The following is a 14,627-nucleotide window of genomic DNA, read 5'->3' on the forward strand; positions in this document are numbered from 1 at the left end:
TTTAGATGGTATTTGAGCTATGCCTAGCCACACAGTCATGTGTATATAGAAAGTAGAGCAGTGGGCTAAGCACACACCCCTGAGGTGCACCAGTGTTGATCATCAGCGAGGAGGATATGTTATCACCAATCCACACAGACTGTGGTCTTCCGGTTAGGAAGTCGAGGATCCAATTGCAGAGGGAGGTACAGAGGCCCAGGTTCTGTAACTTCTCAATCAGGATTAAAGAAATGGAGAGGGGCTTGTGCCTCTACACTATCTGAGTATCTTCAAGCAATTTTAAACCATTGAAGTGCAGTGAAGTGCAAATTTCATGACACATGCCAGTGATATTAAATGTGATTCTGATTCATTGTCATAGGAAGTGGGGCAGGCACTTTGTGATGAGCAGCAGTTGGATTCTGCCCTGATTTGTTTTTTGGTTTTATCGATTGAGGTAAATATTATAAGGAAAGGTGGTATGATGCTACTGCCACTCTCCGCAAAAGTTCCAAGGAATCCTTTGTGTCATCCTGTGATTGTACCAGGGCTTTAAGATGTGTTGTTATAATAGCGTACAGATGTGGAAAGGTGATCTAATGATATTAGGTGTTCATGCGGACTAAACTGGCATTGTTAATCATGGAGATTTAGGAATCCAACAAAATTTATATTGTCCAGGAAGAACAGGGCTGTTTGGTTTTAGTTGCTACACTGTTTTTTATTGAAGGTTTGTGTTTTCAGGAGGACAGGGTTAGCAACAACAGCTTAAAATAGAAATTCTTATGACACGGTTAAATCCATGAACACATTGCAAAGGAGTGTTTAGTGTATTACAGTGCTGATGTATTTTGATCTTCAGTTGTCTGTATTATTACCATCACAGCTTTTAAAAACATGTTGCCTTTGAGTAAATGAGGTTATTATTGCTTAAGTGTTTCACAATGGCTCTGAAATGAAGTATTGGGGGACTGAAGTGGTTAGTTACACAACTGCTGATGTTTTTTTAATGCAGTGTTGCTTGATGTGCAGGGGCTTTAGCCTGGAATGCTGATCAGCTTTCATCAGGTAGTCGGGACCGTCTGATTCTGCAGAGAGACGTACGAACGCCCCCACTTCAGACAGAGCGCCGGTTGCAAGGTCACCGACAGGAAGTTTGTGGGTTAAAGTGGTCCCCCGATCACCAGCACCTGGCTTCTGGTGGCAACGACAACAAGGTACCTCACACTTGCCGTCTAGAGTCGGTACTATTGTGAGAGTTGTAAAACTGAATTTAGTGGCATGGACTTGCACCCACACAATGAAGGAATTAAATGAATGGTTGGCAAATTGCTGAAAGCTGAAATGGTGTACTCTGTTCTATTAGCTAGATGACTACCAGTTTGAGTGAGGTGTGGATGAAAGTTCATTGGGAACTTGTCAAATTGTGTGACGGTGTAAAGCTTTGTGAGGTTAAAGTTGTTGATTATATTTGTATTATGGCTGCAACTTATTTTCTTTGCAGCTGTTTGTGTGGAACAATTCCAGTCTGAGCCCAGTCCAACAGTACACAGAACACTTAGCGGCTGTAAAAGCCATTGCGTGGTCCCCTCATCAACACGGACTCCTGGCTTCGGGAGGGGGCACTGCCGACCGCTGCATCCGTTTCTGGAACACGCTAACCTGTCAGCCACTGCAGTGCGTGGACACCGGCTCCCAGGTCTGCAATCTTGCGTGGTCAAAGCACGCAAATGAACTGGTGAGCTTCTAATATTGAAAGCTATGACAAATTAAATCTTCAGTATATCATTCATAAATCCAGTGAGCGATGTATGTGTATGCACAGATTTGGTTAGCCTGGACAGGAAATGATGGAATAAAGATTTGTTTTCTTCTGCATGTGTCATTCATATTGAAGATAATCTTAGAGTGGATTTATTTATTCTGTTATGTCTTCAGAATACCAAGCACTTTAATTTCTCTGGGAAGCACAGTCTGTGTCCTTTACACTTGTGGTAGGCTTCATATTTTCTTCAAACCAGATGAGGCCGTTCAGCCCATTGAGTCTGTGCCAGCTCTGAATTTTCCAACCAGTCCTTCCCTCTCCCCCCACAGCTTATTCTTTCTCTCGTGCAGAGTAAACAGGGGTAATCCATAGCGAGAATATGCACACAGACAGAATCTGATCTGGACCATACCTGTGTCAGTGGAGCAATGCAGCAGCAATGCTATCTGCCACTCTGATGTGAGATCTGATCATTATGTATGTACCACTCAAAGGAATTTGCTGGGATTTGAGCTATAGGGAAAGGTTGAATAGGTCAGGAGATTGTTCCGCGGAGCATGAGGGGAGATTTGACAGAGGTATACAAAATTATAAGTGGTATAGATAGGGTTAATGCAAGCAGTTGTTTTACATTGAGGTTACGTGAGACTAGAACTAGTGGTCATCCATTAAGGTGGAAGGGAAACTATTTAAGGGGAACCTGAGGGTGAGCTGCCTGTGGAAGTGGTAAGTGTGGCTTTGATTGCGACATTTAAGAGAAATTTGGTTAAGTGCATGGTTGAGAGGGGTATGGAAGGTGATGGATGAGACGAGGCAGGATAAGAGTTCAGCATAGACTAGATGAGCCGAACAGCCTGTTTCTGTGCTGTAGTGTTCTATGACTCGAGATGGCAAAGTTCAAGATATATCACAGTTTATCCTTGGATATCAGACTTGGGATTTTAACAATCTATTTTTCTATTTTCCTTACTCTCTGTGAAATTACATAGAACCTTTGTAGCAGCTGATGACAGTGTCCATAAGGTTAAAAAATTTTAAACTGCAGATGCTGAAAATCTGAAATAAATACAAAAAGTTCAGCAAACTTTCAGCATCTGGGAAGAGAAAAACAGTTAATATTTCAGGTTTAGGACCCTTCATTGGAACTGGGGGGAAAAAAAGAAATGTTCATTTTGGGTAGCAGAGCACGTGGTCCTATTGAAGATATTTCTCTTTCTTCTATCCATCCCTCCTGCACCTTCTCTGCTCGTGATTGTTCGGTTCTAGGTGTAACAATAGCTAAAAGAGTACAAGTGTTCATGATTTCAAGGTGAAACTCGGTCATCTTCAAGCAGTTAGAATGAATCCCAGCTTACTCTGTTCTGAGGCTTATTGCGTTTAGCAAGCAAACTAAAGTAACACCAATATTTTTGAAATTCTGGAGCTTTCTCAAGTATCCTTATAAAAGGCTGCAAAAGCTTTTGTTTAATTCTTGGTTTTGCATGTGGTGCCCATTAAAGGCATGACCTGGGATTGCAAAGCCTGCTTTACAGCAGTGCTACTGTTTAGAAAAGTTTGCATTGTAATGTTTATAGTGAAATAAAAGATAATTGTACAGTCAAGGATAGAGTATTGGAGCCAAATTGTATGGCTTCAAGGAGCTTATGGTTGAAGGACATCAGGTGATGAATATGTTTATATAGCCAATAAAAGTGTTGTGTGGCTTGCCAGCTTTCAGTTGACTTTTACTTGAATCGGTCTCTTTTGGAGCAAGGTTATTTCTAATTAAAGTCTATCATTGTTTCATTTCTGTTCAAGTTTTATTGAGACTCTGCTTTACTTTCCAGGTTAGTACGCACGGCTATTCCCAGAATCAAATCTTAGTATGGAAGTATCCGTCCTTAACACAAGTTGCCAAACTGACAGGACATTCATATAGAGTGCTGTACCTGGTAAGTGCCTTAACGTTCCAAATGATTACAAGCACCAGAGGGTCTCTACTAATCAAGTTTACTGACAAAAAGTATAACAACTGTAAGCACAGTGTGTAAATAAGGGTGACTGTAATATTTCTTATTTAATTATGGTGCAAACAAGTGCAGTATTCGGAGAATATGCAGTAACTTCTCAGTTGAATTTATCACAATCTAAAGAACTGTGTGATCTTCCCCATCCCCTCTGACCTTCCCTCTCTGATGCAGAACATTCTGTCCTCAGTAAAGGTCTCACCATTGTCCCCCTGCGCACACGCCTCAGTGAGTTCCGCAGCCGCCGTGATACTGAGCTCTTCTTTCGCTGGCTCTGCCTCCGGCGAGGACTCTCCACCCCCACAGATGACCTCTTCTCCCGTCTTCAACCCTCCTCCTCTTCCTGGACACCCTGCTCTGGTCTTCTGCCTGCCCTGGATCTTTTTATTGCCAACTGCTGATGGGACATCAACCGTCTCGACTTCACCACTCCTTTCTCCAATTCCAACCTCATTCCTTCCGGATGTTCCGCTCTCTACGCTGTCCACACTAATCCTAACCTCACCGACAAACCCACAGACTGGAAGCTGCTTAGTAATCTGGCAGATTGATCTCTACCTTGCTGAGGTCCAGTGACAACCGTCAGACACCTGCTCTTACTTGCGCCTTGGGAGCATTAGGCCTTTGTCTCCCACACTGTGGGGATCTCCCATCCTCTGCCACCAACCTCATAGTTCCCTCACCCCACACCTTCTGTTTCTACCTCCTACCCAAGATCCACAAACTTGCCTGTCCAGGTAGCCACATTGTCTCAGTTTGCTCCTGCCCCACTGAAATCATATCTGCATGCCTTGACTCAGTTTTGCCACCCTGGTTTGGTCCCTTCCTATCTACATTCTGACACTTCACGTGCCCTTGATCTTTTCAATGATTACCAGTTCCCTGGCCCCAAACATGTTATTTTCACAATGGATGTCCAGTCCCTATACACCACCATCCCCCACCAGGAAGGCCTCAAAGCTCCCCGTTTCTTTCTGGACACCAGACCCAACCAGTTCCCCTTCCCCACCACTCTCCTCCATCTGGCAGAACTTGTCCTCACTCTCAATAATTTCCCCTTCGACTCCTCCCACTTCCTTCAAACAAAAGGTGTAGCCATGGGCACTCGCGTGGGTTTTGTTGGCTACGTGGAACAATCGATGTTCCACACCTACACCAGTATCATTCCCCAACTTTTCCTACACTGCATCCGTGCTGCTTCCTGCACCCATGTGGAGCTCGTCAACTTCATCAACTTTGCCTCCAACTTCCATGCTGCCCTCAGATATACCAGGCCCTTTTCCAACATCTCCCTTCCCTTTCTCAATCTCACTTTCTTTATCTCTGGAGACAGCTTGTTTACCGATGTCTATCATAAACCCATTGACTCTCACAGCTACCTGGACTATACCTCATCCCACCCTGTTACTTGTAAACCTGCCACTCTCTTCTCACAATTCCTCTGTCTCCGCCACATCTGCTCTCAGGATGACGCTTTTCATTCCAGAACGAAGGAGATGTCCTCCTCCAAAGAAAGGGGATTCTCTTCCTCCACCATTAATGCTGCCCTCACCTGCATCTCTTCCATTTCATGCACATTTGCCCTCACCGCATCCTCCCGCCACCCCACCAGGGATAGGGTTCCTCTTGTCCTCACCTACCACCCCACCAGCCTCCGCGTCCAGCATGTAATTCTCCGTAATTTCCGCCTTCTCCAACTGGATCCTACCACCAAGCATATCTTTCCCTTCCCCCCCCCCCCCCCCCCACTTTCTGCTTCCCACAGGGATCGCACCCTATTCGACTCCCTTGTCCATTCATCCCTCCCCACTGATCTCCCTCCTGGCACTTACCCTTGCAAGCTGAACAAGAGCTACACCTGCCCCTACACCTACTCTCTCACTACCATTCAGGGTCCCAAACAGTCCTTCCAGGCGAAGCGACACTTCACCTGTGTGTCTGTTGGGGTCATGTACTCTGTCCAGAGCTCCTGGTGTGGCCTCCTGTATATCAGTGAGACCCAGTGTAGATTGGGAGACCATTTCACCGAGCACCTACGCTCCTGCCCTGTCCACCAGTAAAAGCACAATCTCTTTGTGGCACCCACTTTAATTTTACTTCCCATTCCCATTCCCATTCCCATTCTGATAGGTTCATCCATGGCTGTCTGTACAGTCGCAATGAGGCCACACTCAGGTTGGAGGAACAACACATTGTATTCCATCTGAGTAGCCTACAACCTGATGGCATGAACATTGACGACTTGAATTCTGGTAATGCCCCCCCACCCTTCACCATTCCTCATTCCCATTCCCCTCGCTCTCCTTTTCACCTTACCTGCCCATCACCTCCCTCTGGTGCTCCTCCCCTTTTCTTTCTTCCATGACCTGTTCTCTCCCATCAGATTCCCCCCTCTCCAGCCCTGTATCTCTGTCACCAATCAACTTCCCAGCTCTTTACTTCACCCCCCCTTCCAGGTTTCACCTTTCACTTTGTGTTTCTTCCTCCCCTCCCCCCCACCTTCTTACACCGTTGAAGGGTCTCAGCTTGAAGCACTGACATTTGAAATCTTTTCCATTGATGCGGCCTGGCCTGCTGAGTTCCTCCAGCATTTTGTGTGTTGCTCGGATTTCCAGCATCTGCAGATTTTCTCTTGTTTGTGATCTGAAAGACTGACTCTACTTCACAGTTATGATTATTTTCAATGTAAAAGCCCTAAATTATTTCCAGGCAATCCAAAATGGTATATGGCTTAATTGACTTGTAATAATACATTGTGGTGTTCAATTCTTAAACTTGTGTGCCTATTCGCAAAGTGATTTCTATTCTAAGTTGCTTAACGTTCATTGCTGTGTATTTTGATCGGAAATGTTAGAGATTATATGTGAAATGAATATCTATTGTAGGAGGGATATTGTTTGCTGGCATAAGCTTTCATCTCTTACATGTAGTTTTATGTAAAAGGTTACTTGGCACAAAGGTAAATCATGTCATTGTAAATGTCATTCCTCTCACTCCCTGGCCGTTTGTCTCGCATTTTTTTATAAGACCATAAGACGTAGGAGCAGAATTAGGCCATCTGGCCCATCAAGTCTGCTCTGCTTTCAATCATGGCTGTTAGTTTTATTTCTTCCTCTTGGCCTTCTCCCCGTAACCTTCAATGCCACGTCCAGTCAAGATCCTATCAATCTCTGCCTTAAACACACCCAACGACCCGGCCTCCAGAGCTACCTGTGACAACAAATTCCACAAATTCACCACCCTCTGGCTAAAGAACTTTCTCCACATCTATTTTGAAAGGGCGCCCCTCTATCCTGAGATTGTGCCTGCTTGTCGTAGACTCTCCCACCGTGGAAAACATCCAGTCCACATCTACTCTGTCTCGGCCTTTCAACATTCGAAAGATTTCAATGAGCCCCCCCCCCCCCCCCCCAGTGAAAAGATAAATGAGAAAAATGGTTGACTTCACACTTGTCTTTTCAAACTCCTGTGGTAGCTTTGTTCCCCTGCCTTGTTTTTGGCAGAGAGCAGAGAAATCCATCCCTAAAATTAATTCTGAATGAATGGTTTTCAAAGCAGTTGGTGTCCAGGCGTGGATTCTGAACATAGCCAGCAGAGGGCACTCTATCAGTGAGCAACAGACTAAGTTTGACAGTGAGACTGAGTCACAGTAGCACTTATGTTAATGCTTTTATTTTTAAAATCTTATTTTTTCCCACGTACACTTAACAGATGTTTATTTGTCTCAAGGACTGAAAAGAATATATTTTCCTTTTCACATTCCAGTTGGTAATGTGATGTGAGTTTCTTCCCTCTCTCACAGCCTGAACAATTTTGATTAAACAGTGGGCAAGTGAGCATTGTTTCATTTAGAGAAGTATTGGGAACTGTGTTCTCCCAGAACTCATGCAGACTCCAGTCACATCTATCGGCATGGCAGAAACTTAAAATATTAATTAATTTTATATTTCCAAAATTGACCAACATAAATAAGCAATTCATTCTATATTGAAATTAGAAGAAACGGATAAATAATTTAAGAAAATCTGCCATAAGGTTGGTTTCCTATTGCTATGGAAAGCAGATATTAAAACAGCATCCCTGAGGTATAAACCTGTCTTGCATATCCTTCTGCAGGTATATATCGGTCTTGTATATACCTATCCAACTTTACCAGGCAACTTACAGATCTAAACGTCAGGAGATCAAGTTGTTTTTCTGAGTTAGAGTCCTGGTGGGACATAACGTCTGCCCCACCATGTATGCGCATTTTCCACTTAGTGTTGGTAATGAATTTCCCTTTCATTGGTCTTTAGGCCATATCACCAGATGGCGAGGCTATTGTGACAGGTGCCGGAGATGAAACTTTGCGGTTTTGGAACGTTTTCAGTAAAACCCGTTCTACAAAGGTATCAAGCGTTTTGATGTTATTTGCTAGCAGAGTTGTGTTGTAAACATTTTTTAAATTTTATTTTAATTTAGCTATACAGTGCGGAGCAGGGCTTTATGACCCTTTGAGCCAAGGTGCCCCAGCAAACCCCAACGAACCCGATTAACCCTAACCTATTCACGAGACAATTTACAGTGACCAGTTAACCTACCCGGTACATCTTTGAACTGTGAAAGAAAACCGGAGCACGGGGAAAACCCACCCATTCCACAGGAGACGTACAGAGACTCCGTGCAGAATGGTGCCAGAATTGAACTCTTGAACTCTGAATTCCAGAATGCCCCGAGCTGTAATAGCATCGCGCTAGCCACTATGTTACCGTGGCACCCAATTTGATTGATTTATAAATAAATTTGTGTTTTTAGAGAAAAGCATACACTTTGGTAACTAGTTATTGAAAAGATGTTTTTAATTTCCTGTTGCAAATTCTTCAACTTGTCTTTCATTTTTGCATCAATTTGATTATAACTTACTTCTATAATAGCACTTCAGTCTAATTTGGGATAAGTTACTAAAGGAAAAAAAATAATCCTGGAATTGCCAATATTTTGAAATGAACTAACTTCTCCCCATTTCAAACTAACTCTGTGTACTTGTGATTCCTGCCTTAAGGAGACACTTGTTTCATACGGCTGGTGTTCTTCTCTTCACGCTTCTAATTGGTTTTTGTCAAGCCACTCCTCCAGCTCGTGGAGGAGTGGCAAAGCCGTCTTGGATCTTGGTGAGGGCGTGTTTGGTCCAGGTGGAGGACGCCCTGGGTTGGGGCAACACAGGGGCAAGCTGGGGTTTGTCGAGCACCCCATCGTGTAGTGCTTGTACTGTTCTGGCATTTCAACTTCTGAATCTATTTGCAGCTGTCCAGTTTTTCCTGGTAAATCCCGGGAGGAGCAAGGTGGGGTTATCGATCAGATCTCCGGTGGGGGGGCACGTTGGTGTGCCGGGATTGGTGCCATTCATTGTGTTCATCATAGGAGTTGAGGTTTTTCAAGTTGTAGAAAGGTTTTCAGGATATGAGTCAGAAAGATGGAGCATTTTCAATGAGTGTATGAACTGGAATGTTGGATACGTTTGTAGAATTTTGCTGAAGCTGCTCTCCTACGGATCTCCCAAGGATGCTATTCCGCTCATTGTTGGGAGCTGTTGGACAGATGTGGATTTTAGGGCTCCTGAGATTATTCTCAACTGTGTATTGATGATGTTTGCAGGTGGGTGTGCAATATTCAGCGACTGAGAAACATAGTGCTAGGCTCGAGGTTCGTAAGACTGCCTTTAGTACCCCATTTAATTCCTGCTGTCTTCCTGATCATAACCATTCTGGATTTTAGTTTCTTTGCAACATTTCTTGTGGATCTTTTATGAGAAAGTTCAATCTAGTGTAACTCCGAAGTACTTTGGGTGTGGATCGTTGAGCAGCTGTCATTTAGTTTGATATTTGGTTTAAGTCTGGTAAGTCGGTGGTCCAGATGAAATATAGAAGTTGCTGTTTTGTTGACGTTCATATCCAGGTAGTAGTTTGTGAAGTAGTTGGATAGGGAGTTGTTACCTTGGCTAAGAATTTTCTCAATGGGTTTGACATCATTCAATAGGAAGTCTATAGCCCAGTCATCAGTATATCTAACATTAGCAGATTTGGTTTCATTGAGGTACCGATTGAACAAGGTTAGAGCAAGAACTGACCCTTGGGCGACGCCATTATGGAATTGCATAATACGCCTGGTGTCACTTCCTAGGCAAGTGATGAAAGACCGGGCGCCTGTCATTCAGTGGAGGAGATGTAGGATCTTTTTACATTAAAACTAGTTTTAACATTAACCCTTGGTTCCAAACAGTGTCATATGCAGCAGTTAAATCGATAAAAATTACTCTAGTTTTATTTTTGAGTTCAAAGACTGATTTGATGTACGATGAGAGTGCAAGGCCTTGTTCACTGATATTGTGGTGTTGGCTGAAGCCAGCTTGTTCAATATGTATGTCAGGATCTGTCAGAGATAATATTCTGGATAAAATAACCCACTGAAGAAGTTTGTAAGTACCGCAGAGGAGAGAAGTTGGCTGGTAACTTGCTGGATCATCTGCAGGCTTTCCTGGTGTAGTTGTTGCAGTGACTTTGCATGTTTCCGGGTGTGGGGTATTCCCTTCTGTTATGACAACAGTGAAAGCACAAGTTAGACACTTGTCATTCCCCTCTCCGAGATGTTTCAGCATCTCTGGACAGATACTGTTGATGCTGACGGCTTTTGCTGATTTAGTGTTTTGCAGGGCAGATTTTATGTCAGTTATTGGAAATGTAAGTGTGTCATCACCTGGCGAGCTAATGCAAAGTTTTTGGAATTCGGATCTGACTTGTTTCAAACTTAAGATTAGGAATGTGCGTTCTTCTTGCTCTGATGTGTTTTGCTACTGTGTCTGCACCGACTGGATAATTAGTTTGTTGCTTTGGTGCTGTATTGGGATCTAGTTTTTTTGAGGAGGGGTCATGCAGGTTTGCTGGAGTGAGTGAGGTCCATGTTTTCAACAGTTTCCATCCATCTATTTTGTCTGTCGTGGAGTGATTTGAGGAGCTGTAGTCATATCGCCTGTTGTTTTAAACTCTTGAAATAGTTCTTCACTTTTTTTAGACCAACAAGGAATGTGTGCTTGTCGATGGCCTCTCACTATTGTCTCTTTTCGCACAGTTTAGCATGTGTCTATGAAATGGGTGGAAAGCTTCAGTGGTGGGTGGTATTCTACACAAATTGTCGACTTGCGAGGTGAATTTTTCCCAGTTTGCTTTCCCAAAGATCCATCTGGGTTTTGGGCAAGAGAGTTGAGCGGGTATATAGGATCCATCCATTATGGACAGGAATGGACAGGAGGAAGAGTATAGGAAACTGATACAGGACTTTGTGATATGGTGCAACTCAAACTACCTGCGTCTCAATATCACCAAGACCAAGGAGATGGTGGTGGACTTTAGGAGATCTAGGCCTCATATGGAGCCAGTGATCATTAGTGGAGAATGTGTGGAGCAGGTTAAGACCTACAAGTATCTGGGAGTACAGTTAGACGAGAAGCTAGACTGGACTGCCAACACAGATGCCTTGTGCAGGAAGGCACAGAGTCGACTGTACTTCCTTAGAAGGTTGGCGTCATTCAATGTTTGTAGTGAGATGCTGAAAATGTTCTATAGGTCAGTTGTGGAGAGCGCCCTCTTCTTTGTGGTGGCGTGTTGGGGAGGCAGCATTAAGAAGAGGGACGCCTCACGTCTTAATAAGCTGGTAAGGAAGGCGGGCTCTGTCCTGGGCAAAGTACTGGAGAGTATAACATCGGTAGCTGAGCGAAGGGCGCTGAGTAGGCTACGGTCAATTATGGAAAACCCTGAACATCCTCTACATAGCACCATCCAGAGACAGAGAAGCAGTTTCAGCAACAGGTTGCTATCGATGCAATGCTCCTCAGACAGGATGAAGAGATCAATACTCCCCAATGCCATTCGGCTTTACAATTCAACCGCCAGGAGTAAGATATGTTAAAGTGCCGGGGTTAGGACTCAATGTATTTAAGTAAACTACTTAAGAACTTTTTAAAAGCTATTATTAATGCTTTTTGAGAGAGTGATTTAGATGCATATCATATTTTTACTGAGTTAAGTATTGGATGTAATTAGTTTTGCTACAATAAGTGTATGGGACATTGGAAAAAATGTTGAATTTCCCCATGGGGATGAATAAAGTATCTATCTATCTATTAGCTTTGAGGAAAATCACCAAGGATTTTGTGAGTAGCTGGTACGTGTTCAGGTTGACTGCTTGTTGTTACAAAACAAGTCTGGTGTGTAATTTTGTTGCTGTCTAACTGAGAAGAATGTCTCTTTATCTTTAGGATCATGTGGTAGTTGAAGGTCATTATTAGATGCCCAATGACTGATGGCTTCTCCGGCTGAGCTATTTTCTGAGAGACACTAACATTTATATTGTACCCTTCTGAATGACCATTTGCCACATGGCTTCACACTAAATAGAGCAATTTTTGCAAGTCTGTTTATCTAGTGGAGGAAGCCTTTTTGCAAAACTGCTCATACTAAGGTCTGACATCAGCCATTTCTCAAAATCCAGAATATTCTGAAGCAGTGCTTTTGTTAGTATTCCCTTGTAACCTATTGCATATACTGATTGTCAGTGAGGCCATGTGTACTGCCCACTTGTAAACTGCCCTTGTGCAGCCAAGTACCACTACTTTGTTTATTAACACTCTGTGAAAGCCTAAGGATAGTTTTAGATGAAGCCAAATGCATAAAACCACAACAACTTCACAGAACTGTAGAAATGTTTCAAGAATACGTGGTCAGCCTCTACAGATACAGTATTAGTGTTACATTTTCCCAGTAGGCTAAAAGAAAGATCAGTTGGACATAATATACTTCCTTTGCAATTAGTTAAAGGAATTAGCTTCTTTAAGCATCAACAATTGCATTTCTCCTTGCACTTCCCATTCCCATTGGGCAACACGTGGATTCGATCTACCCAACAGCTTCAACTCTACCCCCGATCCCTTGTTCTTCCCCTGAGATTTATTCCCCTCCCACTAAACTATTGAATACTGAACTACATTCTTTCCCCCGTATGAGTTGATGGTGTAAATGTTTCCTGGCCATTTCAGGCATATTTTCATGACTCCCTTGGTTCTCTGATCTTTAAAGATTAATGGGATTTGTTCAGATGCTGGTATTTATACCCCTAACTCCGGATTCCTGAATACCTGCTAATCCCAGAACTGGTGATCATGCTACCATCATCTTTACACTAAATAGATTCCCCTTCTAACTTTCCGCCTCACTTTCTTCCATTCATCCCTTTTTTTTTGACCAATTGTTAAAATTCCTCTGCTCCACCCGTCTTTTATTTTGCCAATTCTGTAAATTGAGTCTTTTTCATGCTGGCTTAATACAAGTTGTTGAAGTGATACACAGCAAATCAATAAAGTTGATACCCTTGAATTTAATTTTTAATGATGTTAGATTTTCTCTGTAGTTTTATTGAATTGCTGCCTTGTATCCAACCTTGGTATATGAATGTGAAGTTTGTGCATACATTAAATGTTTCTTGAAGCAGTTAATTGTTTGATTTGTCTTTTTTTCCCAGGAATCCAAATCTGTCCTTAACCTTTTTACAAGGATACGGTAAAACTGAAGAACACTGATAAAGCAAACTCCGTCATCCACAGACATAAGCAGTAGTAAACTTTATCAGAGCAAACATTACCCCCTCTTCACTGTTTTTGTTCGATTGGTCAATGCACTTTAACTTGCAGAGATTTGAAGCTGATTGGACAGGAGAATGTTGGGACGTATCTCAACATGGATGGTGAAAGAATTGAGAAGGAGTTTGATATTAAGGGAAAAGGTTCACTTTATATGTATCTATGTACAATGTGTACAGAAACTATTTATTGGACTAAGGATGACATTTTGATGCTGTATTAATGTTTGCATGAAAATGGGAGTGTAGAGATGGATCCAGATTTGTTCAGTTCTTTTGTATAGAGAAAACATGAAAAAACACATACCTGAGGTTTTTCAAAAGATTTTCAAAAAATTGAAAGAAAGGTATATGTTTTTTTATTGCTTTAAATTAATCGCCCCCATTCTATGTGATTATTTAACAGTATCTGCTTCTAGAGCTGAGGAATTTCATTTTCTGTAATTTACATTGCACTTATGAATCTTGTTCTGTTGGAGTAAAGTTGTTATGAATGGGATCCATAATTAAAATATTTAACATGTAAGTTTAAATTGTTTTATTTTATAATGTGTCGTTATTGAAGAGAGCCAGCATTTTGAGACCTATTCTGAGTTGCCACTCTAAATATGCCATCCTAGCATCACTACTCTAGAAAGCTTCAACTCAACCTCGTCATGGGTGACTTTTTACTTTGCATTCCAGATTTAATTGCAGTGTTTAGTGATTTGAGCTAGCCTGTTTAAAATGTGCCATTACAGTCCATCTACCTCTTTTTCTATTGGAGCAAGTTGGCTAACTACCAGTCATTATTGGGTGGCATGGTAACGTAACGGTTAGCACAACGCTTTACAATACAGGCGACCTGGGTTCAGTTCCCACCACTGCCTGTAAGGAGTTTGTACGTTCTCTCTGTGACCATGTGGGTTTCCTCCAGGTTCTCTGGGTCCCTCTCACAATCCAAAGATGTACTGGTTGGTGGGTTATTTGGTCATTGTAAATTGTCCCATGATTAGGCTAGGGTGCCTATTTGCGCTGTATCTCAATAAATTTTAAAAAATACAGTTACTGAAATGTGTTTGAGCTGTACAGTTAGCAAAATGAAGTTGGACCTTCCACAGCATCTGCAGGGCTGAGTTCCTCTACAGACTTGCTCCTGCTGTAAAACACTGCTTTCTGGCATTAAGCTCATGAAAAATGTGGACCACTTATTGTGTGGGAGCCATCTCTCA

The 14,627-nt window shown here is 42.6% G+C and overlaps 1 protein-coding gene across 2 annotated transcripts in view; it reads left to right on the forward strand.

Moving 5' to 3' along the window:
- Positions 1-13,942, forward strand: part of LOC140736935 (fizzy-related protein homolog) — a 52,697-nt gene extending 38,755 nt beyond the window's left edge. For both annotated transcript variants that reach the window (XM_073062982.1, XM_073062981.1), the window contains 5 exons: positions 1,012-1,196; positions 1,484-1,717; positions 3,571-3,675; positions 8,046-8,138; positions 13,300-13,942. In XM_073062982.1, the coding sequence (XP_072919083.1) occupies positions 1,012-1,196; positions 1,484-1,717; positions 3,571-3,675; positions 8,046-8,138; positions 13,300-13,341 (659 nt within the window). In that variant the 3' untranslated portion in view covers positions 13,342-13,942. The remainder of the gene's footprint in view (positions 1-1,011; positions 1,197-1,483; positions 1,718-3,570; positions 3,676-8,045; positions 8,139-13,299) is intronic.
- Positions 13,943-14,627: the final 685 nt, after the last annotated feature.

Source organism: Hemitrygon akajei, chromosome 12 (genome assembly GCF_048418815.1).
Source record: "Hemitrygon akajei chromosome 12, sHemAka1.3, whole genome shotgun sequence".
In the NCBI taxonomy this organism is placed as follows: domain Eukaryota; kingdom Metazoa; phylum Chordata; class Chondrichthyes; order Myliobatiformes; family Dasyatidae; genus Hemitrygon; species Hemitrygon akajei.